The sequence below is a fragment of the Engraulis encrasicolus genome, chromosome 4, assembly GCF_034702125.1.
Source record: "Engraulis encrasicolus isolate BLACKSEA-1 chromosome 4, IST_EnEncr_1.0, whole genome shotgun sequence".
NCBI classification, from domain to species: Eukaryota; Metazoa; Chordata; class Actinopteri; order Clupeiformes; family Engraulidae; genus Engraulis; species Engraulis encrasicolus.
The window spans coordinates 21,944,631-21,968,973 of record NC_085860.1 but is presented as its reverse complement, the minus strand read 5'-3'; the positions used below and the strand labels follow the sequence as shown (position 1 = coordinate 21,968,973).

General features: G+C 45.0%; 1 protein-coding gene across 2 annotated transcripts in view; it reads right to left on the bottom strand.

Annotated features, from left to right (window-relative positions):
* mical3a (microtubule associated monooxygenase, calponin and LIM domain containing 3a) overlaps positions 1–24,343 on the bottom strand; it is a 143,363-nt gene that overhangs the window by 40,544 nt on the left and 78,476 nt on the right. The window contains exons 15-24 of one of the 2 annotated variants that reach the window (XM_063196891.1): positions 22,942–23,054; positions 22,372–22,428; positions 21,892–22,056; positions 20,156–20,260; positions 19,430–19,513; positions 16,187–16,303; positions 8,079–8,189; positions 6,639–6,825; positions 2,727–2,815; positions 2,219–2,330 (exon numbers count right to left, since the gene is read on the bottom strand). In XM_063196891.1, coding sequence (XP_063052961.1) covers positions 2,219–2,330; positions 2,727–2,815; positions 6,639–6,825; positions 8,079–8,189; positions 16,187–16,303; positions 19,430–19,513; positions 20,156–20,260; positions 21,892–22,056; positions 22,372–22,428; positions 22,942–23,054 — 1,140 coding nt within the window. The remainder of the gene's footprint in view (positions 1–2,218; positions 2,331–2,726; positions 2,816–6,638; positions 6,826–8,078; positions 8,190–16,186; positions 16,304–19,429; positions 19,514–20,155; positions 20,261–21,891; positions 22,057–22,371; positions 22,429–22,941; positions 23,055–24,343) is intronic. The other variant, XM_063196892.1, reaches the window with a different exon arrangement.

Below are 24,343 nucleotides of genomic sequence, written 5' to 3'. Positions count from 1 at the left end.
TATCTGTTTTTTCATGCTCAACTACTCAATTACGTGACATTACCATACGATCACTAACTTGCATATCCTACAGCATTCGGTCGCCTAAATACAGTACTTAACAACACTTAGACCAAATATCTACCTATACTTCATTTAACGCAACAATATTCTCCTTTCAGTGCATTTCATATCAAATCTTACGTTATACAGTATATTTTTAAGCTTAGCAAAAATATATGATTGATGACACAGAATTACCGGTATATCTACTAGATAATATTATGTTAAATAGGATATTTTTGGCCTATTAGAAGAACCTCTAAATGTTGTATATTGCATGTGCATCACTAATTAGCTTATGGGCAGAGTATACATTCACTTCCATGGTGTATGGTGATATTGCACTTTAAACAACAAATATTATATTATTATATTATTATAATCATTATTATTGTTACTAGACCCAGTGCAAGTTGGGATACCCTGACCCTTCGCCCTGAGCCTTAGCCTGGCTGTGACACATCCCAGTGCTAAATCCTATTGTCATGTTCTTAAATCTCGTGTTTGTGGACAGTTCTGCATCTAATATATAACTTATCACATTTATGAAGCTCCAACATGAGAGAAGAGAAAGACAGACAGCAGCTGACTTCACACTACATCTGGCCCAAATCTACAGCTCAACTCAGCCACACGACAGGAAGATTAGGGCCAGAAGTATTGGCTTAGTCAGCGGCTAACTGGAGAACTAGGAAAGTGCGTAAGTGTTAGCAAGCAGAAAGTATGAGAAGTGTCATGACCCCAGATTGCAAAACAAGACCAAAAAATAAATAAATGAATTAGTAAATTAACACTACAAGCTACAGATTGGCTGGTGCAGCTTTGTTGGAGCCAATCACAAGCACCGATTCAAGCACTAATGGCGATCAAGCTGCTCTGACAGGAAGGGGGAAAGGTAAAGCTTACAGAGGAATCTGCCAATCGCAGGCACTCTCACAAAGGAAATCTACCAATCACAGGCAGTCTTGCAGGCACTACTGAACAGGCACTCTACTACACAGGTGCACAGACAGATAGGAAAAAAAGGAGAGGAGGACAAAGGGTTTACAAGCAAGTAACAAGCTAAATCTAAAAAGAAGAAAGTTCGTCCAGGCAACAACAAAATGCAAACCTCAAACTAGAAAGTGACCACTAAAACACAGTCAGGCAAAGAACGAAGCCAAAAGCAAAAGGGATTGCTCCTCATTATATAACCACTGACTGAATACCTTGGGCACAACTTAACTTAGAGAGAGACTAAGATATTAAGCATAAAAACTGTAAAAAAAATAAATTAAAAAAAAATAAAATAAAAAAGGTATCTATTTGAAGATGGCTAATATTTGCTTGTTTTGAACATTTTGAAGCACTGGGTCCATACAGAGCACTGGCTTGAGGTTTAGTTTGCCTGACTGATCAGTGATATTAATCAGAGAAGAAACGGAACAAAACTAAATGACAGAGGCACACATGTACAGACTACTACTTATACCACAACACAAAACATACATTTCACACTGAAGAAATTAAAAATAGCACATATTAGTTAGGAAAAGACAAGGAAACAGGACAGGTTTTCAGGTGTAAAGGAAAAGATTCAGGCAACTTAAGATGACAGGGGACAGGACAGGAGGCTAACATATCTCGGAAAGGGGCACAGAACAGAATAGAGGGTGCTGAGAGAGGAAAATGTCCCAATAATATTAGAAGAAAACAAAACAGGGGCCTTGAGGTTAGAGAGCTGGTGAGGTGGTCAGTTCTGGTCTGATCTGGTCAGCTAAGAACAGATTAAGTTGAGTTTGGGGTACATTGGGACTCGGGTAACTAAACGCCAACCGTGCTTGGGGGGGTTGGATCTGGAAAGCGGGGGGGCAGTTCTGGTCTGGACAGGTAAGGAAGGGGAGTCAGGTGACAACAACAACAAAATAAAACCATTATCCATGCTGGAGCAGCTCCAGCAGCAGGTTTAGGGTGTAATAGGTGAGCAGGAAGACACAGTAAGTGCAGAGGAAGGAGAAGAGGTCAAAGGGAGGAAGAGGAGGGAGCTGCAGGGAGAGAGGCGGCAGCGGCAACAGGGAGAGCGAGGGCGCCACCAGGTGGTAGGCGACGGCTGCGGCGGCGTGCCGCAGAGAGCGCAGGGAGCCCCCCACCCCGCGGTACAGCCCCAGCGCCGCCCCGAGTGAGGAGAGAGGGCTACCTGAGGGCCGGCGCTCCGCTACCGAAGCCGCAGACGGGGACACGGTGCCCAAAGCACCACCCGCGATGGCAACGCCGGCGTCCACGGTGACCGGGGCTGCCACTGGCGACTCCTGCTGGACAGGTGAGGGAAGAGGTACAAGTGACTGTGTGGAATAGAATATCATTTTTTTCACGCACACACATTGTCTTGTGTCTTGTCCAGTGTCTTGTACATGAATTTGTACACACAATCTGTGTCTATGTTGTCACTCAAAACAGAATTCCAAATCAGAAAAAAACATTATATTACTATAACAATCTACTTAACAATCACTCGAGACTAATTCACTTTTCATATGCACTCACTGAGAATAACATGACATTCAATATTCTGTTATACAAAACGCAAGCTTAACCCACTGTGTGACCGTGTGCGTATGTGTGTGTGTGTGTGTGTGTGTGTGTGTGTGTGTGTGTGTGTGTGTGTGTGTGTGTGTGTGTGTGTGTGTGTGTGTGTGTGTGTGTACCTTGCTGGAGACTGGAGCAGGAGCAGGCCTTTTCTTCTGCCCTTGGCCTGATGCACGATAGCAGTAGTGAGGTTTGCAGTAAAACTTCCCTGTAGAAGCACACATGCACACCGCACACAAACAAGACACAATTACAATCACACGATCAGACCCATCCGTGAGAAGAGCTGCACTCAGTGCAACATCCCACATCCGCATGAAGTCCACAGAGCTAAAGACAGAGCCACAGGGTCTCAAGCACCGAGAGGAGAGGAATGCCTACAATGTGTCACACATCTGTTATATAAAGTGCAGAATTCCCAAACCACCCCCTCTCTTTCCCTCTCTCAACTTTCCCTGTAACTCTCTCTCTCTCTGTCCCACTCCTCCATCCTCCCATTATTCTATCCTTCCATCGTTCCCTGCGTCTCTCTCTTTCTTTCCCTCTTTCTTTCCCTCTCTCTCTCTCTCTCTCTCTCTCTCTCTCTCTCTCTCTCTCTCTCTCTCTCTCTCTCTCTCTCTCTCTCTCTCTCTCTCTCTCTCTTTATCTCTCTCTCTCTCTCTCCCTTTCTTTATCTCTCTCTCTCTCTCTCTCTCTCTCTCTCTCTCTCTCTTTTGCGGTTCACGATTTGTTCTACGGTAGTAAGACTGTTCATGTGTTGTGGGACCATAAAAACGGGCAGAGCAACACTACAATATGCTTCTGTCCCAGTCGCACAAAGCCACAAGTCATTACCACCACAGGCCCTGGAGCACAACGGAACCGACACAGAGGGCAGCACATGACATAATAGTGCACTTCAAACCCACATCAAAACACCATCCTATTTAGATCACATACATTCACCATCAAATCATGCACATCAGAACTGTTGACCGATCTAATCTAAATTAAACACCCATAAATCACCTATAAGCTTTGACTGGTTATACATCAACAAAGTAGTATGGATATTGGGTCTGATCAGATAAGAATTAAGCAAGAAAACCTTTCAAAACGTTTGATAATTTGGACAACTGCTCTGCCATTTTGAAGTTATACTGAAATTGTGTGAGAAAAATATGACAGCATAAACATATAGCGTCCATTCCATTATCCAAACTCCTGTCCTCTACTTGTGCTTATGCCTTGTGCTTCGCTGACAACCCACCTCCGTGGACAAAGACAGATCAGGCAGGGCTGGGAACTGACCCAGGCTGGACTGAAACCTAGGCCCCCATGGGCATGCAAGCCCATATGTGGGGGGGCTTAGCATGCTGCGGCACAGTGCACCCGTTCTCAACATAATTTAAAAGGTGATCCCGAAAATCCGTCAGTGTTTCCCATACATTGAGGAAACTATGGCGGCCCGCCATAGTTTAAATTTGGCCGCCATAGTTTACGAAAACTTTTTTTTTTTTTTTACTTTTTTTTTTTTTTAACGATATCCGTTTTTGTTAAAAACGATTTGAATTACGATTTTGAATTTTCTTCGCATTTTCCTCCTGGAGTAAATACATCAAGTAGTCCCACGGTAACACAGAATGAGGGGAAAGCATTAGGAAGTGACCGTAAGGGTATTACAGTTGATTCATGTGTGCACACGTGTAACATCGGGTGAGTAACAGAACATGTGCGCAACGATGCGTTATGACACGCCGATATGCGAGGATCTTCGTCCAAATCGCTAGTCGCATGCATCATCGCTAACTGCGTTTACATCGCGTGCCGCGTGTAGGCCTAAGGGAAATGTTAGTTGTTGACATGTATGGAATTCACTTCAATTTGTGCTGTTTCTTGCTTCAGTTGTGGACAAAACGATTGGCCAAACTCACAATAGAAAGCCTTTGCTGTGCTACTGTCCCAGAGAGCTGAAAAAAAAAACCTTCATAGAAGAAGTCACACTTAACAGGGGTGTTAACCAATCCAATGAGTTCTCTGTCTGTCTGTCTGTCTGTCTGTCTGTCTGTCTGTCTGTCTGTCTGTCTGTCTGTCTGTCTGTCTGTCTGTCTGTCTCTCTGTCTCTCTGTCTCTCTGTCTCTCTGTCTGTCTCTCTGTCTCTCTGTCTGTCTGTCTCTCTCTCTCTCTCTGTCTGTCTGTCTCTCTGTCTCTCTGTCTGTCTCTGTCTCTCTGTCTGTCTCTCTGTCTCTCTGTCTGTCTCTCTGTCTGTCTGTCTGTCTCTCTCTCTGTCTGTCTCTCTCTCTGTCTGTCTCTCTCTCTGTCTGTCTCTCTCTCTGTCTCTCTCTCTCTCTCTCTCTCTCTCTCTCTCTCTCTCTCTCTCATAGTAGCCTACTATTTACCCATAACAAATGGTGAATTTCTGAGCCCTTTTTAATTTGTAGCCTATACCACTGAAGGCATGATAATGCTTCATCATATTTTAGAAATAGGGCCTATGTGCCTTTTATATACCAAATGTTTATCATTTTGAAATTGTTTCAGTTGTTTATGACTTGTGTATGACTGAAATTATCTCTGCATACTATCAGTGCTGCATTGCTTTGTAAAGATAGGCTATTCAACACACTTTAAAAACACACTGAAAAGATACGGCCATAGTAGCCTACTGAAAACATTTTGTTCATAATAATGGTGATTAATAAATGGTGGTCTTAAATTTTCATGCTGACATCCTTGAATTTGACTTGGTAGATCACGGCAGACCATCAACTTCAAAAGTAGATCTTGGTTAAAAAAAGGTTGGGCACCCCTGCTATAGAGAGAACCACAAGTGCTTGAAAGACAGGGATCAAAAGCCTAGTCAAGTTGTTGTAGTTTACTTGGGTTTGGGAGCAATATAAAAAACCTTCAGAGAAGGGACAGTTGGGATGAGTTTACTAACACTCCCTAGGCTTTGTTTTACAGTTGTAATGAGTTTGGTGACAGACCTTCATTGACACAGCAGAGGAGACATCGGGCTGCATATAGAAATTAATGTGTAATGAATGTGAATATAGACATAAATGTGTAATATGTTGTTCAGCCCTTTTAATGGGAGGAATTTGGAAAAAAAACTGGCCCTGTGACCAGCACCCCTCATGTAGAATGTGTACGCCTACAGATATGTGTGGGGGGAAAAGGCATAGCCTACCCTCTAAGACCCTTTTTGTCTATGCGTTAACAATTTCACAGTGCTCTTAAATTCTTATCTCTGCTCCTATTTTGTTTTATTATTGTTTTCCCAGACCCTGCATGAGGGGACGAATGAAACTGTGTTGTAAACAGAAATTATTCACTGTACTGCATTTTTTGACGATGACAATGTACTACTATTATACAAGTCATGGGTAAAATCTTATGTAGCCTTATTTCTCAAAATATAAATGGCTGAAATATAGGCCCAGGCCTACAGTTTCTCCATGCGCCCATGCGCCAATGTCATACTGTAGTCATTGTTTTGCCGTTTTGCATTTACGCTACAAGAATACCCCCCCCCACCCCCCCCCCCCCCCCCCCCCAAAAAAAAGGCCCGTGTGAGAAGACCCCCCCCCCCCCCCCCCCCGGACAAAATAAACCCCGGCTGCCCCCATAGTTTCCAAAATTTCTGTGGGAAACACTGTCCGTCTTTGTGTTTTATTCCATGGCTGAATTATGTTTCGATAATTGAGTTGTTCTTTCTTTGAAGTCTTGGAAGGTAACACTGCCATGGAAGACGACACTAAAAAGCACTTCAAATAACTCTCACTCCAAAAACTGAATCAGCCTTTGTCCTGCACCTCAACCTGAGATGTGCAAATCTTCCTTCTCAAAACAGTAAATGCAGAGGTGATACTAGGGTAAAGTTGGGGCTCCAAGCGAAAATTCATAAGAATGAACCTTCGCAACCAATCGCCACAACTGCAGTTTAGCTGTTTCTCACCATCTATAGGCTTGGGGCCCCAAGCAGCTGCCTGCATAGCCTGGTGACAAGATGCGTCTCTGAGTAAACGTGTAACAATGCGCCTGAATCCTACCTTTCTCGACGTCGAAGGCGTAGGAGGAGAGGCGCAGGGTGGTGCCGCAGTAGTCGCAGGTGAAACAGCTGCGGTGAAAGAACTTGCCCTCCGCGCTCAGCCGCTCCATCACGTAAACGCGCCGCTGACAGAAGTAGCACACGTCACTGCCGCCGATGTTCTGGGGGAACTCCTTCCTCAAGGAGCCCTGCGAAAGGAAGGACAACCAGGCAACATGGTGAAATAAATGAATAATAACAATAATAATCAGAATTGGGACAAATCGGCTTAGGAAATTAAAAGTCCTGATGTGTAATGCTTCTGGCCGTGCTTCCAGCACACATTCCGCAAATTAGCTCATCTGACTAAAGAACTCCCGAAGGAGCTTATTTCACATAATGTCGCCTACAATTTGAAGCATTTGAAGCAGGAAGAGTACAGTATCCGCCGGCACAGACATAAACTTGCACCTCTCTGATTTTCTAAGGAAACCGGTAGTCATTTTATCTGATTCGTTTCAAAAATGGAACTTGCCTGACATCAGAGTGAAAAAGGATAATCACAGATTAGAAATGGCAGGACTTTTACTTTCAAATGCCAAGATGGCTGTCCAACTCTGAGGATCATTACAAAACTAGCACACGATCAATGTGCTGGTCTGACAGACACAATGGGGTTTTCTGTTTGAATGCCATCGTCATTCAAAATCATCATTCTTGGGTTAAGTAAGTTTGTAGTTAAAAGATTCACAGGCTTGCTTTGCTCATTTTGAATAGGACATATTAGTTCTTGGTTTAGAGAATGTTATTATTCCACAGTCACTACAATGCTGGGCAGAACTGCATAATAACTGACCCCAGCATTGCATCACTGACTAATCAACACATACTTACTATAGGCTACAGCAGTGTTTCCCAACCAGGGGTACGTGTACCACTAGGGGTACGTGAGCACACCTCAGGGGGTACTTGGAAAAATGTAATAATAGCAAATATATGGAGTGTAATCACATTGGGATAGAGGAACAGATATGGAGCATGAGTGAGGGGGTACTCATCATATGACAAAATGGCTTTGTGGGTACGCAGGACAAAAAAGGTTGGGAAACACTGGGCTACAGCATGTCAATGACTGATATATTGGGCACACACACACACACACACACACACACACACACACACACACACACACACACACACACACACACACACACACACACACACACTCAGGTATAGGTATATGCGTTAAGGCATTAGGAACACACACCACCACACTCGACATTTATTACACAACAAATTATTGATTACACACCAAGAAATTAATCAAGTTTGAGTTGGGTTGAGGACGACACAGAGACTCGATCAAGACAAATCAATGAGTGCTACAGTACACTGCACATGGTTGCCTTGGCAACAAACACATGCGCTACGGAACACTACATCAACCACACCACGTTCTTACCAAATCCCGCCTTTCAATGGGATAGCTGGGAACATCCTGAGGAGGGTGAAACTGATTGGCTAACTGCTCAGCCAATGAGCTCACACCCTCTGTGTACATCTTTACATAGCGCTACAGGTGATACAGAGGAAAGGGCATATGAGGAAAGACATAATGAGGAAAGACATAATGAGAAAAAAACAAATAGAAAAGAAACAACTTCACAGATTCAAAGTGGTCTGATGATGTTTAAACATTGTGATGAAATAATGATGAAAAAATAATGAGGGGAAACAATTTCATGGATGAAAAAAAAAATGATATGACGTATCAATGTAATGATGAAAATGGCTGAAGCCGATGCAACTCAGTGGGAAGGGTAACAGCTGGTAGTCTAGTTAGGTAGGTAGGTAGGTAATAATGGTGAGGTCTGGGAAAGTGTGATAATGAAATGGACAAGGCAGGTAAGTGCTAAGGCAGGTAAGTTTGTGTTTGTGCGTGTGTGCGTGTGTGCTTGTGTGTGTGCGTGTGCGTGTGCGTGTGTGTGTAAGCGTGCTGTAAAACAAGTGGCAATGTTCAGTTTGACACAACGTAGCAGCAATAACAAAGGTAGCAATGAGTTGGCGATCTGCATGTTTGGTAAGTCAGACAAGTCAAGTGGGACACAGACATAGAACCAGTGCTTACAAAAGCGATGATGAGCTTGGACAAAACACAATCGATTTATTATGACACTTCGAACAGCATTCATTACACTCCACCCTGAAGGCATTTCAGCAAAACCATACAAGTCACATGCGACACTCTAACGGACGAGCCAAAACCCCTAAGGCTGTAACCACAAACACATACCAGGAACACTCACAAAAACAATTACATACACACACACTCAGACAGACAAAAACACACATTCACATCATATATCGCGCTCTCGCCTATAACTCTCTCCCACTCCTCCACCCCCCCATTATTCTATCCTTCCATCTTTCCCTGCATCACTCTCTCTCGCTCTCTCTCATTTACTGCCACACTCTTCATACAGACACTTAATACATATATGCCACTGTTAATATTGGCAAGCAGCCCTATTGTCCTACTATCTCTTGGCTTCCAGTGAATGAAGTGTTTGAAGTTAAAGGGCAATGACTTCGGTGAGCTGATTGTGTACTGTACGTCTGCAGTCTGCGTCTCACATGAAGACCATCACTCGCACGCACGCACGCGCGCACGCACGCGCGCACGCACGCACGCCCACACATGAGAAGACGCCAGTTCAAAATAGTTGCTGTTCAACTAAAACTAAAATAAAAATTGTTTTTTCTCTTCATTTCTTTCCCCCTAGGCTCACCCTAACTGACGGACTGACTGACAGATTTGGTTAATAGGCGTGCTTCTTAGAAATTGGGTCACTGTAGCCTTGACATGGGGCTGCTGTTGCAATTCCAGAGCATCTCCAGCTCCCCCCTGTACTATCTGGTCTTGGTATTTTTAGAGAGCTCTCCCCTCTCACTGGGTTTAGAGGAGGAGGAGACCCAGTATACCCTTCCTTTGTACTGTAGCTTGTGGACGTGTTTTTCTTTCCAGTGTGCTGGCCTCTTTATCCCCATCTCTCTCTCTCTGTCTGAATCGCACGCACACACGCTCGCACGCACGCTGGCACGCACGCACACGCAGCAGGAGGGCTATATCTTGAGCCACTTCAGTTTAGAGGGTAAACACTTAATGGATACTCCAATTTAAGTGTGTATGTGGGGGTATGTCTATATGTCTGTGTGTAGGTCTCGTTATTATCAAACCAATACATGCCGTCAACAAGAAAGGCACTCGCATGCAAAACACGCACGCACGCACGCACACACGCACGCACGCGCGCACACGCACACGCACACGCACACACACACACGCACACACGCACACACAGCCTGCGTGATGCAGCCGCTACCTGTCTGCGAGAAGAAGGCGAGGCCTGGGGCTTGTCTCCTCTTAGCTCCCGGGACTTGTACCACTGCTCAGTGAACAAGCGAGACACTTTCCTTTGCTTCATACACACAAGCATACACACAGGCACACACGCACGCACACGTAGACACACACACCATGAACAGTCAGGAAAGGAAAGGAGAAAGAATGGGACACACAAATAATGGGGCAACAACATACTGAAAAAAAAAGAATAAAATGAACAAGAACCACTTACAGAGTGGACTACATCAGCCTAAAACCCAGACCACCTCATATTAAAAGGTGAAAGGTACAATAAAAACAATACCACAGGATGCCATCAATGGCTAAATTGCCTTATGGAGTGCAAGCAATTCTCCACTCACAGTGGTCAGTATCTTCTATTTAATGCAGTATAAATTCTGTAGCCAGCTCTGGCTGGCTGTTTAGCCCTAGGTGAGGTGGGGGAGCTGAGAACCACCAGGTTCCCATCCAATTTAAACTCTGGCTGCCATGATTATATTTCCAACCGCACAGGTTGAGGCATAATTTCAGTTGACTGGTGGGGGGGCAGGCAGGCAGGCAGGCGGGTGGGTCACCTTTGGCTTAGGGGGAGAGTCTTTGAAGCGAGCGGCCAGTTTCTCAGCCCTCTCCTGGATGCTGGGGATGCGACGGGGGATCTTGTCCTCACAGCGCAACACCACCGCCCTCTCCTGCACAAGTGCATCATGGGAATAACGCTTACCCAGAATTCTCAAGCCAGGCATGCTCAAAGGGATGCACTTTAGTTCAGTTTAGGTGCAAACCAAAACTGTTGTTGACACCAAAGTCAAACTGCAAAATCTTCAGATTCTTGTTAGTAATAAATTCAACACCAGTGTGAGTAAAAGGGATTGTACCACACAATTCAAGACATTTTGCCAAAACGTTGACAATATTATTACCCACACTCAGTTTTACTGAAAAGTCAAATCGCACACAGTGGGATTGGTTTAGTAGTAGTGTCCTGTGTCCAACTCTGAAGTTGAGGCACCACACACAAACATGCTTCTCAACGCAAACAAAATTACACCCGATGTCACTCCCGCCAATCAAGTAACTGTAGCCGCCAGTACATATTTTCTGAATCCCACTGAAACTGAAACTGAAAGCATGGTTAATGTAGGAATGGGTTTAATATAACAACACTACTCCAATCCCACAAGGTGTTTCTCTCAGAAGCAGAAGAATCACTAACGCATGCCCATCTGCGCACACAAGATTAGATCAGTTGACACCCCTGTCAGTTCATATTCAACACTGTCAATCAAAAACAAAACACGTTACTTAAGATGCTCAAAAAAAAAAACCTCCAAACTCCAACTCCGATTGTCATTGTGTCACAGTCCTCCACAGCAAACAAGTACACACTGCACACAATGAAATTGCATTCATGCCTCACCCATGCAAGGGGCCAGCCCTCAATGGCGCCCCAAGGGAGCAGTGCGGCGGGACGGTACCATGCTCAGGGTACCTCAGTCATGGAGGAGGATGGGGGAGAGCACTGGTTAATTACTGCCCCCAACCTGGCGGGGTCAGTCTGACGACCTAACCGCTTACCCATGACAGCCCAATAATAGTACACTACTCCAATCCCACAAGGTGTTTCTCTCAAAAGCAGAAGCATCACTAACACATGCCCATGTGCGCACACAAGATTAGATCAGTCGACACCCCAGTCAGTTCATTTTCAACACTGTCAATCCAAAACACCACACGCTTGGATGCTGCAGTCAGGGTAACTAGGGGGTGTGGATGTATGACATGCCTTCCCTGACTACTGGAGGCGTTGATACCTGCGGAGGAGTTTTGGGGCTCCTCAAAGGTGTGGGTCCGTATCCACTGCTCGATAAAGAACCGCGAAGGCTTTTTCATCGTCTTGACAACACACATACACATATAGAAGCATTAAATCTCAATAGAAGAATAAAACGGACAAGTGATTACCCAGAATTAAAATTCCTTTCTTTCTTCTACAAGACGAAAAGTGGTTCCAATCCATTTGTGTCATCTGCATAAGTCGAACAGAAACTCTTGCAGAGATCTATCAGACTTCTCAGATCCAGTGAGATTGGACTGCACAGCAGGGTGGCAATGAATGGTAAATGGATCGTATAGTATAGTATTTAGAGATGTACAGGATCCAAGATCCGGTTCCGGATCTGGCAGGATAATAGGATTTTTCAGACTATCCGGATCCGGCAGGATCTTAAGCAGTGGATCCGGTATCCGGCAGTTACCTAAAAATCAGGATCTGGGACATCTCTACTTTTTACGCAGCCTAGGCTTTTCAGTCAGTCTTTCACAACCCCAATCGCTGCATGGAGTGAAAGCCCTTTGAAAGCGTCCGTTTAAGTCAGTGTGGCAGTAAGTCAATGACTTTTAAAAATAGTTTGCACCAACGTAATAAAAAGGGCCCATGTGTGCGAGTTGGCTATGTGTTTCAACCCTGTCGTAGGATCCGGTATCCGGTTCCAGATCCGGCAGGATCTTATGCAGTGGATCCGGTATCAGGCAGGATCCTAAAAATCAGGATCCGGTGCATCTCTAATAGTATTTATCACTTTTCCACTCCCCTGAGCAGCACTTGAGGCTCTTTATAATATATACACACTCAGTGTGATTGACCATCTCCCACCCCCCTCACCTCACCTTAGGGGGCCTCTGGGGTGGGGGCCTGTCAGTGAAGAGGCCAACCAGCCTGTTGGCTCTCTGATGGACGCTGAGGTCAGACAGCACCTCCTGCTGGTCATCCAGCTCCATCGCATCATAATCATCATCATCTTCCTCACCGTAACCATAATAATCATCCTCATCATCCTCTTCCTCCTGAATAAATAGTGCCAGTTGAAGAAAACATCTCTCTCACATCAGGACATCATCTCACAGAGGACATCAAGAGACTGAGGCCTTAAAGTGGTAGTTTGCTATTTTAGACATTAAGCCCTGTTTGTGTGACTTCTGGGGTGAAGTAGAGATGTTCTCATCACAATTTTGACATTTGGTGCTGAACGGAGCATTTGGGTAATCAAGACTGCAGCCCCCACATTGACTCCAATGAAGCACTCAAGCAATCGATCATAAAATGGCATTAAACTTTCGTTTGCAGAGACATGAAACTCACCGAGTGGTCAGAGGTGGGCAGCGATACGTTGGCTCGAAAATCACCGCGAAATACGCTTCCAGAGAAGATATATTCATTATTGTCCGTCTTCATTGATTGTATTGGTTTGACTAGTATTACTCTGCGCGACCGGAAATGGGGGTGCGTTTGTTTACGTTACTATCTATGGTTTGTATGCAAGCTGTAGTTTTTGTAGCCAGTCCCGCTCAAAGATAGCCGTTCTACCTCGCTCCTTGATGTCTACATAAACAACACACTATCGCTACCTACTGGCTGGATGTCTACTGCTATTCAACGGCGTCTGGGGAAAAATAGGTCCGCCAAATGCTAAACAACAGTTAGAAGGCATATTTCGCTGCAATTTTCGGGTCAATTTATCGCTGTCTACCACTGACCACACAGTGAGTTCCATGTCTTCTCAAACAAAAGTTTAATGCCATTTTATAATCGATTGCTTGAGTGCTCTATTGGAGTCAATGTAAAGGTGGGGGGGCTGCAGTCTTGGATACCCAAATGCTCCGTTCAGCACCAAATGTCAAAATTGTGATGAGAACATCTCTACTTCACCCCAGAAGTCACACAAACATGGCTTAATGTCTAAAATAGCGAACTACCACTTTAAGCCTTGGTCTTAATTTTAGTTTTCAATGAAATTCAAACAAAGTGATATAACAAGCAACTGACCCCCTTGAAAAATTAGACCATGCATCTCGAGGGCTTATCTTCATGAGTGAATTCTAAATTCACTATTTTTTGACATAGAAAAGCAAACTTACAAACAAAACCTTGGTCTCATGCCAAAACTCATAACCATCAGCATTAAAATGAAAAAAATCCAACAAGGCTGCCCTGCTCTAAACTAGGAGAAGCGTGTTAGTTCACTACCATGCCCATATGAATAAAACGACACCACCACATCTTTAATAATAACAATATATGTACGTGCTATATAGCGCTTTTCTCACGACACTCAAAGAGACTTTTAAAGGCCAGACCAGAATAGAAGCTAAAGATAAACAGTGTTAGACGATGTGCCAGAGCCTGTGGTGTCAACAATCAAATCATCATCTGCTGAAGGTGCTAATTGCTAATCTCCATCTGCAGTGTGGTGCATCACAACACAACTCCACCACTATGTACTAGCCCCCATGCAGTCACCTTTAAAAGGAGAATTCATGTCAGTTACATCATGCAGTTGTATTGCTCACGCTACCCTTGTCCTGTCAGTACCTGGCGATGTGCCATATTTTTGTTCAGTCCTTCCTGACATCATGACCATTCTAATGGGGGCATGTGTTTTTTTTTTCTTCACTTTTTTTATAAAGAATAAGGAGATGATATTTGGAGTATGTTGAGACGCTTTTCTGATAATGTAAGTAACAGATCGTGCCCTCATTGAAATGGCCAGGACCTCGTCGGGTACGGTCAAGTCAAGGGTAACATGAGCAATACAAATGCATGTTGAAATGGACAGGAATTCTCCTTAAATAATGACTCAGAATTTCAGATGGAGACAAAGCATATGCTAAGACCTGTGGCATGAACACGATGGCCGGTTCGCGATTAGGTGCGAGAACGGTTCTCAGTAGGCCTGAATGCGCCCATGGAGAGAAAGCATATGGAGCCTACTGTACTTCACACCTACATACAGTACGGACATTAGCACACCATGCTGGTCCACACCTCCATTATACCAGTAGACAACAAGCAGATAATGCCTACAAAGGCTTAAAGGTTAAGTATTCAATGTATTTAAACACACAAATACACAAACACGCAAACGACAAGCATGAGATCAGTGAACACTGGCACACACCATTCAGTAGGTTGAGCGTGTGTTACCCTGATTGAAAGAGGACGATAATGTTGACCTTCCTCAAACTCCATGTCCATAAACTCATCATCACTTTGCTGAAAAGACACCCATAAACAAACAAAAACACACACACACACACACACACACACACACACACACACACACACACACACACACACACACACACACACACACACACATGTTGACGGCTGCTGGAAAAGCGGAAACATTGGCGTCTGGGCTGTTCAGAAAACCTGAGGGCAATCTTTAGGTGACATCCAGAGACCCACTGCTGTCTCACTTTACAGTCCTGCTGATAGAATCCTGGCAATAGCCATTTTGAAAATGGGATTTTATTACGAAAAGATGACAGAGGGTGAGATGGAAAGTGAGATGAAAGAAAAACGAACACCCCGAGGCAATGACTATTCCTGTCTGTCTGTTAGAACACTGCTCTGCTAGATAGCAGCCTCAGTTTTAGCAGTTCCATCATATCACTATGCATCTTGGTGAAGATACATAAAATGCTTTTGGCTTTAAAATAAAAAACCTTAAACCCCTGCTCACTGACCATTTCTCTATAACTTTATTCACAGTGTTTCGGTCTTTTAGGTAAATTTGAAGGCTAACTCGGGTTAATCTCTGGACCCACAAAGGCCACATCATGACTAAATACTGTGTATAGTGTTAAATTTTGTTTGTTTGTTTGTTTTCGTTTACCTTCTTCTATACCAAAACAATGATAAGGGGAAGCAAAGGCAACCAAGTACATTGCAGTACATTGCAGCAGTACAGTTCGCCATGTCCTGCAAGCACTGCTTTCTGCCACCAGAGGGCTCTACATCTCCAATAAAGCCCTGTGTCCATCACACTCACGAACCAACAGACCAAACATGCAGATACAGCCTCATGTATGATGCTGACAACATATATCAGCATTACATACATTTGCTCAGCCTTTAGGAGAGAGTAAGCCATTGCTTACAAACTCTGCGCGTCTAACAGAGGATGGATAGACACACACAAAGCAAATGAAAGGAAAAAGGGAAAGAATGGAAAAAAGGCAGCATACACAATGTAAGCTGTGTGTGTGTGTGTGTGTGTGTGTGTGTGTGTGTGTGTGTGTGTGTGTGTGTGTGTGTGTGTGTGTGTGTGTGTGTGTGTGTGTGTGTGTGTGTGTGTGTGTGTGTGTCTTGTACAGCGTGTCACCTGCGGGTGTAGCGAGAGCAGTGATGTTGAGTGTGTGATGGAGGAAGAGGAGGAGGAGGATGATGGAAGCTTAATGATTTTCTTGGGGCAGCTTCTCAAGACGTCACCGCCTTTGATCTTCAGAGAGCACACACACACACACGTGGACGCATACGCGCACACGCACGCACGCGCGCGCGGGCGCGCACACACACACACACACACACACACACACACACACACACACACACACACACACACACACACACACACACACACACACACACACACACACACACACACACACACACACACACACACACACACACACACACACACACACACACACACACACACACACTTTACTCTCCGCACAATGCACACAAAGATTTACTGCGCACTATACATTACACAGTCATGAATGCACGCACACACACACAAAGATTTATGACGTCTCCATATTCATGCATACATACACATATACACAACACACACCATCAAACAGAGCTGTGTTTGCTTCTACGTAGTCTACTGTAAAGCAGAGGAGGGTAGGAAACAGTTTATCTACGGCGCCACGACTGGGAGCAAATTTGCCACAAGGCTAGACTACATGATCAGAGTGCCGACATTGAGCCGGAGTTTTCAACAAAGCCAAAGCAAGCACGCACACACGCACGCACACACACACACACACAACTACACTTACAAAGAAATGTTAACACACACACACACTCCATTTTTTTCACAAACACGCAGGCCACCCAGAGAGCTGTGCCCCCACTTTCAACAAGAGAGGACAACATGACGGCAGGCTAACCACCACTGTCGCTACACATCAGCTACATGGACACGACACGCTCTAAACAAAGCAAAACAAAGCTTTGAGGGGGTGGTGTGCAAAGAGTGGTTGAGGGAGGGGTGGGGGGATGGTGGTGTGGTATAAATATTCTTAAGACTGACTTCAGGCTAACGGAAGGTTAGTTCCACAAACCGAAAGAGGAAAATAGAAGTCAGCACTATGCACACACGGCCTGCATTGACCTCCACGGAGAAAAACAAACAATCTGTTGCTTTTCTAAAGGCCGTGGGGAGAGGAACATGAGCGCTCTGAACTATGATCAACTGCGTTTGGACAGTGGAGGAGGGAGGAGATGTTCAGAACAGCACAGCCTTTTGTGTGCAAAGCTCAGTCGTCTAAATCACATGCCGGTACTTCAGGTACACACGTTACTGTTTAAGTTGTTGAGAATATGCGTGTCTAGTTTTTACATATTCAATAAAATGAGGCACAACTTGACAATGAAATTTCATTGCATGTTATATTTAAATAGTATTTCTATGCAGGTGACAAATGAAATGCAGGTGACAAATAAATAATTGTGTTCTTGAAAAGGGGTAAACCCTATGCTTGAAAGGGGGTAAGAATTTACTGGATAGTAAAAACAGCCAGAAATGAGTGATATTTATTGGTATCCTGTAATATTGTTCCCCACTCTCATAGTTAGTTAAGTTAATTACTTCTCATTAAGTTAATTATACATCGCCGTCTTACACAGACATCTCCACAAAGGCCTCACATAGTACAAACGGAGGACTGTATACCTCTAAGCAAACATGTGCCAGGTTAGACCATCGCGAGGAAGCTGGAATTAGGTTGGCGGGAAGCATCTTGCGACTGGCACGGAGTCTGCCATTGGCATGGCAGGTTGCTACAGGTCTCTACAGCCCGCACGGTGCCAATAGACCCAGTTGGAAACTCTAGGCCCGCCCATGAAATTGTTTGCTTTCCCCCACGTTTGCTACACCCACTGTATGTTGTGGCTAATCAATATGCCTGACTGGCAGTGATTGGCACCGCACAACCATGGGTCAGAGGTGCCGACTGGGTCTTTAGGGCGTGCTTGATATGGCAGAGGGATGTAGATTTGGCTTATGGACCACCGTGAGCAAAAGCTGAAATTAGGTTGGCAGGAAGCAGCTCGGGGGAAGTTGGCGTCAGTCTGGCAGGCTGCTACAGGTCTCTCTAGTCAAACTTGGTGCCAATAGGGAATTAGTAGCCAGGCCGCACCCTCCTAGTGACGCAACACCTTCTGCGTTGCATCTAGATAGACCAAGAGCAATACAAATATCGTTTCTGAGCAACTGAAAAATCGGGAACTCCTCCCCACTTTGTCGGGAAGCAAAGAACCAGTAGCAAACCAAGGGTCAAACCAAAGGATCAACCATGCCATTTGGGAAATGTTAATTGTGCTCTTGGTCGAAGTCTCGAAGAGATTTGAAAGTCGATGATGATCAGGCTAGGGGGTTAGCACGTGGGCAGCAAAAGAGTGGGTTGGGTGGGTGTAGCATGGTAGACATAGCAGAGGGATGGGATACAGGTTTAATCCAGGAGGATTTGTTTAAGTCTCAAAACATTGGCATCTGGTGATCAAGGAAACTGAAGCAAGACTTTGGTTTAGTGGGCACTGCTTTGATGAGACGCAGAGTGTACAGCGTGGAGGGCAATGCCAAGTCGCTATGAGAGGGCACTGCAGCCAGCCGCCACCCCTTGGCACCGGGTTAGAGAGGCTTTGGGGTTTGGAATGGGCTAGGCTGGGCTGGGTTGGGTTGGGGCATGTGGATCTGGGTCTTGGGCACTGTTTCAAGTACAGAACATAGTGACAAACCTGGGCAAGGTAGTGCACAGAATTCTACACAGGATGTTTACATTAGCTTAAACCCATTAACCAAACATCTAAATACTGTTGTGACACGCTCATTGCTGCCTCAGTGGGCACTCCACCATCAGTTATGATGAGTGCAACAAAACAAGGACTCCTTGAACTCCACTTGAACTCTTTATCCAATCAACATCGTACATGTCAAGTAAGGGACTGTTTTGTTATGCTTACAGTTTTTTCACCTTGAGGGTTCAGGCTTGTTCTTCAAAATCTACATCATTGGTTTTCATAAAACTTAAAGACATCTCTAGGTTGAAGCGTTGTTACATGAAATAATCTGGCATCACCAACAAGACTGTAAGGTGACAAGTCTTCAATATTTTAGCAAGTAAACCTGCCATAACCAGCACCAGCAAACCCTGTTGTGCATTGGTATATTCTTTAAAAAAAATCAGACTTTGTCTCAAAAACATCATGGCATAGCATAGCACTCTCCTTGATGGGGGGCGTCACTAGTTTCCTCCATACTGCTGGGTTTGTCACAAAACTGTACCATGTAGTTGAAACAGAGCCCATAGCCGGTACCGGCCACTAGAGGGCATACCTGCTCCCCTTTGGTAGGCAGAGTCTGGGACTTGACTCGCTCCTTATATCGGATACTCATCTGCTCCTGAAGCTGGGTCCTCCTCTGGGAGAGAGGAGGAGGAGGAGGAGGAGGAGGTGGGAGGAGGATGAAGGACGGGGAGGAGGAGGTGGGTGACAAGGTGGCAAGATACGGAGATACATAAAGAGGTTCAGAAGAACATCACATCAGTAACAAACTGAAAGCTGCAGTCAGTCTCTGAAGTGCTCAGTCATTCATTTCATAGGGGCTAAGATGCATTTCAATGAATGAGTGAACACTTCAGTTCCACTAAAAGAACTCGCACAGACTGTCATGTAATGTAATACTAAAATCAATATTACAATGACATGAATTACCAAACTAAATGCGCAAAACTCAAAAGAAATTTCTTCTACAGTACATCTGCATTCACACAGAGAAGAGATGTCAGCCCAAAGTTGAAATACAAACAAGAGAAGCCAAGTCCACATATAATAAGTTCTTTACCACAAATTCTAAAAGACACATTTTGAGACACATTTTGAGGATGGGTTTAAAAATCACTTGGTCTCCCTTCTATCCATATCATAGCCCTCTAACTCACTGGGGACTCTTGGAGACGGATGAAGTCTATTGGGTTAGTGGGGAGGAGATGGGGGGGGGGGGGGGGTAGGTGGTCAACGGTGTTAGGTAGGTAGTGTAGTAGCTATGGCTAGCACTCATTACCTGTCTCCATGCAGGGGTGGGGGCCATGCGCATCGGCACTCTCAGGGGAGGAGTGCGGGGCGGGGAAGGGGCCAGAATGACATTCAGATTGGGTAGCGACTCGCCCTGTAAACCGTTAACATCAGGATTGGCCGGAGCAGGCCAGGCCAGAGCAGGATTGACAGGCACCGTGGCAAATAGGATCGCAGGAGGCGGGAACAGAAGCACCAGCACCACAGGAGCATGCATGACAGCAAGGAGAGAACGAAAAAAGGAAAAGGACAGGATACACAAACACACACACACACGCACACACACGCACACACACACAGTAACCAAAAGAGGAAAACACATGCATGGAAAAGTAATTACAAACATCACAGCATGCTCCAACTGAAAATCTATAATGCCATATAGACTTTCTATGTAAATAAAAGAAAAACAAAAGGGTTGTGCATTTGACATTGGACAGGAAGATGTATAACACAGTGCATAAAGTAAGAGAAAACAAAAAGTACATAAAAGTACAAAAAGCTTGTAAACAGAGTGGTATTTCAGCAGATAAAAGGAGAGCAAAACTGCAGGGTCATGCAAAAGATAACAGAATGTTTCAAGCGGTTTCATTTCAACTGCTGTTGACACAAAAGCACACACACAGAGAAACGTGCGCACGCACGCACGTGTGCACGCACACGCTTTTCTGCTCCGCAATGTCCTGGCAGTCACCCATGATGCAGTCACCCTATGAGCCAGTGATGCCAGTTAGTCCCGCATAAACATCTCTTAAATCCTCTAGCTACGGCCACTCCACTAAGGCAGGATACCCTGATTCTACACGCTCAACACAAACACGCACGCACGCACGCACAAACACCCCATCCTGCATGAAACTTAGCTGTTAGCTCCACTTGCCCTCCTGCCTGTAGTTGTTCCCAGTGCTGCCTCTGCTGTCAGCTCCAATGCACAACGCATCCCCTTCCACCGGCCTACTTACACTGACAGCCATTTACACAGGTACCTCTCTGAGATACAAAAAAAGACTTTGCAGGACAAAGATTTCTTTTCTTTCTTTAAAAATAACTGGGATGTGCATTTAATCATGCCCAAAGACCAACTTTTGCTCTCACCACACTCAAGGATGTTGCCTTTTACATATTCAGGTGGGCGGTCTGGTGTGATGTGATTAACATGCTGACCTGTGTCCAACTGCCCCATGCAAAGATGCAGCACTAACCCATCAAACCACTTCTGACATTTTAGAATGTACTTTTCAGTGCATCATGAATATCGACGTAAAGCTCTGTAGAGCACCTTGAATCGACATGGTACGGGAAAAAAAAAAGAGTGGTTGACATGAGCACAGAACCAGATACACAAGTGGGGCTTTTTCCTATTAAAATTCAAACAGATTAAGGAGGTTTTCACATTTTCCAGAACAGAAAGTCCTATTATCAAAACAGCCCTCGATCAAAGCAACAGGATGTGATTTTGGGCGGTTTTCAGGTGCAAGTGCTCTGGTTTTAGAACATACAGTGCACAGGGGGATCCTTTCCCTCCTCTGAGAGTGGTGTCGTACCTGTCTCCTGAGACCGGTGGCAGGCGTTGGGTTGTCACATTTTCCGAATACTCAAAAACAGAAAATCCTATTATCAAAAGAGCCCTCGATCAAAGCCACAGGATGTGATTTTGGGCAGTTTTCAGCTGCAAGAGCTCTGGCTGTAGACCATCCTTTCCCTCCCCTGAGAGTGGTGTCGTACCTGTCTCCTGAGACCACAGGAGGGCGCTGGGTTGGCGGCCGTCTCCACAAACTTGGCCTGCAGCTGCGTCTGGATGGACTTGATCTTGTTGTAGTTGGCTGCAGAAGACGCCGCCGACCCTCTCCGCTCTCCCCCAAGCGTGGACACGGACGTTCGCTCGTCATCCTGAGCACGGACGCAAGAGTGCGATGTATATGTAAATAGGCGAGCACAGATAGGGACGAGGTGGTGCTAAAGCACCTGCTCCTTCCTTTGCCGTACTTGACCAAAAAAAAGTCCAAATGTACTACATGTATGGTCCATGTTAACATGATCATCTACAAATGCTTGACAATCAAAAGCTTGTGACAATAATGCTCCGATATAACATATAGCTTCTATAGCCTAGTAATGTAGTTGGATGTGCACCGCCCCGTCCCCCCTTGAGCACCTGCCCCCCAAAACGTCTGTGCACGGCACTGGTGCCGTTTCATCCCTCACCTCATCAATCTGGCCCGTCTTCTGCTTCTTACTCGAACTGTCTTCATCCTTTTTGTCCTGGAAAAAAAACACCACATTTTCATGTAAGTAAACTCACCGACTCACACCCTGCCAAACAACCGGAGAACAGTATGGCAACAATGCCATCCCTAACCCCTAGGGGGTGCTATTGTAGTGCATTGTTGTAATGGATCTGTAGGACAGGTTGTGCAGAGCAAAAGAAGTACTGGACATGTAGCCTATTAAACTAGCTCCACTCGCCAGCTTCCAAAATCATTACCTCAGACAATGCCCCATGCCCTGAAACTGGCAGACCAATCAGAAAACAGGAGATTTGTTTTGATTTGTTTAGAATCTTTGGATCCAAAGCGGATGGGGTTTTGAGGCAGTGACGACAAAGCGTTGGCCAATAGGCACAGACACAGTTTGAAAAACAACGGGTTGTTCCCAACAACAATCTTCCGATGTCTCATTGATCGTGGCCAGACTAAATATTCACATTTAATCTCATATTTAGTCTGGCTTACCAGGCTACTGTACATGGGCAGATGGGTATGAACTGAGGGTTACCTTGGGGGTGCGTTTCCTGGAGTTGAAGCCCAGGTGGAGCTTGAGGAAGGAGATGGGGTGAGACTTCTGGGTGTTGGAGATGGCAGTAGCTCTCTCCTCGGGACTATGGTTATCTGTGTGGGAGGACACAGTGTCAGAGGACTGGGCAGTGCATGGCGTCTGCATACTTTTAAATGGGACACACACTGGGTCGCACACCAAGGAGGGCAAAATACGGGAAACATGTCGATGTAGCAAAAATGAGTGTTCTAAACATAATGTGGCCTTTTTATTTTTTTCAACTAGTTATACTCAGGGGCCCTAAATTAACTTTTTTTCACCACCAGCCAAAATGGCTAGTCGATGTAAATCTTACTAGCCAAACACACACCCAGTAATGGGTCAAAGTGGCTAGTAAATTGGACTTATCTACCAGCCAAACTGAAATTTCACCAGCATTGGTCTGGTTGGCTGGTGTTAATTTAGAGCCCTGGTCATATTCATTTGGTGAGCACTCAGAAAAAAACAAAATCTTTTGGGTGAAGCCTGCTCCAACCCTTATGAACAGAATAAGCATCCACTCACACCATATAATAAAATAAACACAAAATCATTCACAGTTGGATATGTTAAGCTTAAACAATGCAGCTAGGTGCCATTAACAAATCCTGTTGTTGGTCACAAGCAAATGGGCTTAGAAGAAGGTGACCCTTCAATGTTCTTGAAAAACATGGTGGAGAACGGTGACATCATGTGTAGAAAGGGCACATTCCACCACGGAGCACTGCATCGTCTTTGCCGACCCAATGTTATTTACCCAACATGCCTTCCACACAGAGCAAACCACCAATCTCAAAACACTCAAATGACCTCTGAATGGAAGTCGAGTTAAAATGCTGACTAAATGCTTCCGTTCGAAGAGCAGTTACCATCACAGTCATGCAGGCTGAAAAACACTTAAGATGCCCACAGGCTGTGGAGCTGGACCGGGTCCAACTGAGTATTAGGTCTCATTTGGGGGGGGTGTTTGGTGTTTCCAGAATGCAGGTTAAGTCACTCACTGTTCCCTGGGTACTTTAACTGTGAGGAAGTTGTGTCTAGCTTAAAGGAGCACCCCTGCAGAGTTTGGTGGAGGAAGGAGGCCACATGAGGAAGGAGGCCACATGACTCCTCCGTTAAGAGGTTTACAACTCACTCAAAAGGATACTCATCTAGGTTAGTCACAGAAGCACCTGCTTGAAAGTGAAATACACCCATGACCTCTCCATGACCAAGGTAAAAGTCAAAAAGTCAACCAGTCAAAACAACTAAGTTGTAAACAAATTGACAACGTTGTACTTCTATTGTGCGGCAAGGCAAGCAAAGTTATCTCTATAGCGCATTTCATACACATAGGCAGCACAATGGGCTTTTCAAACATAAA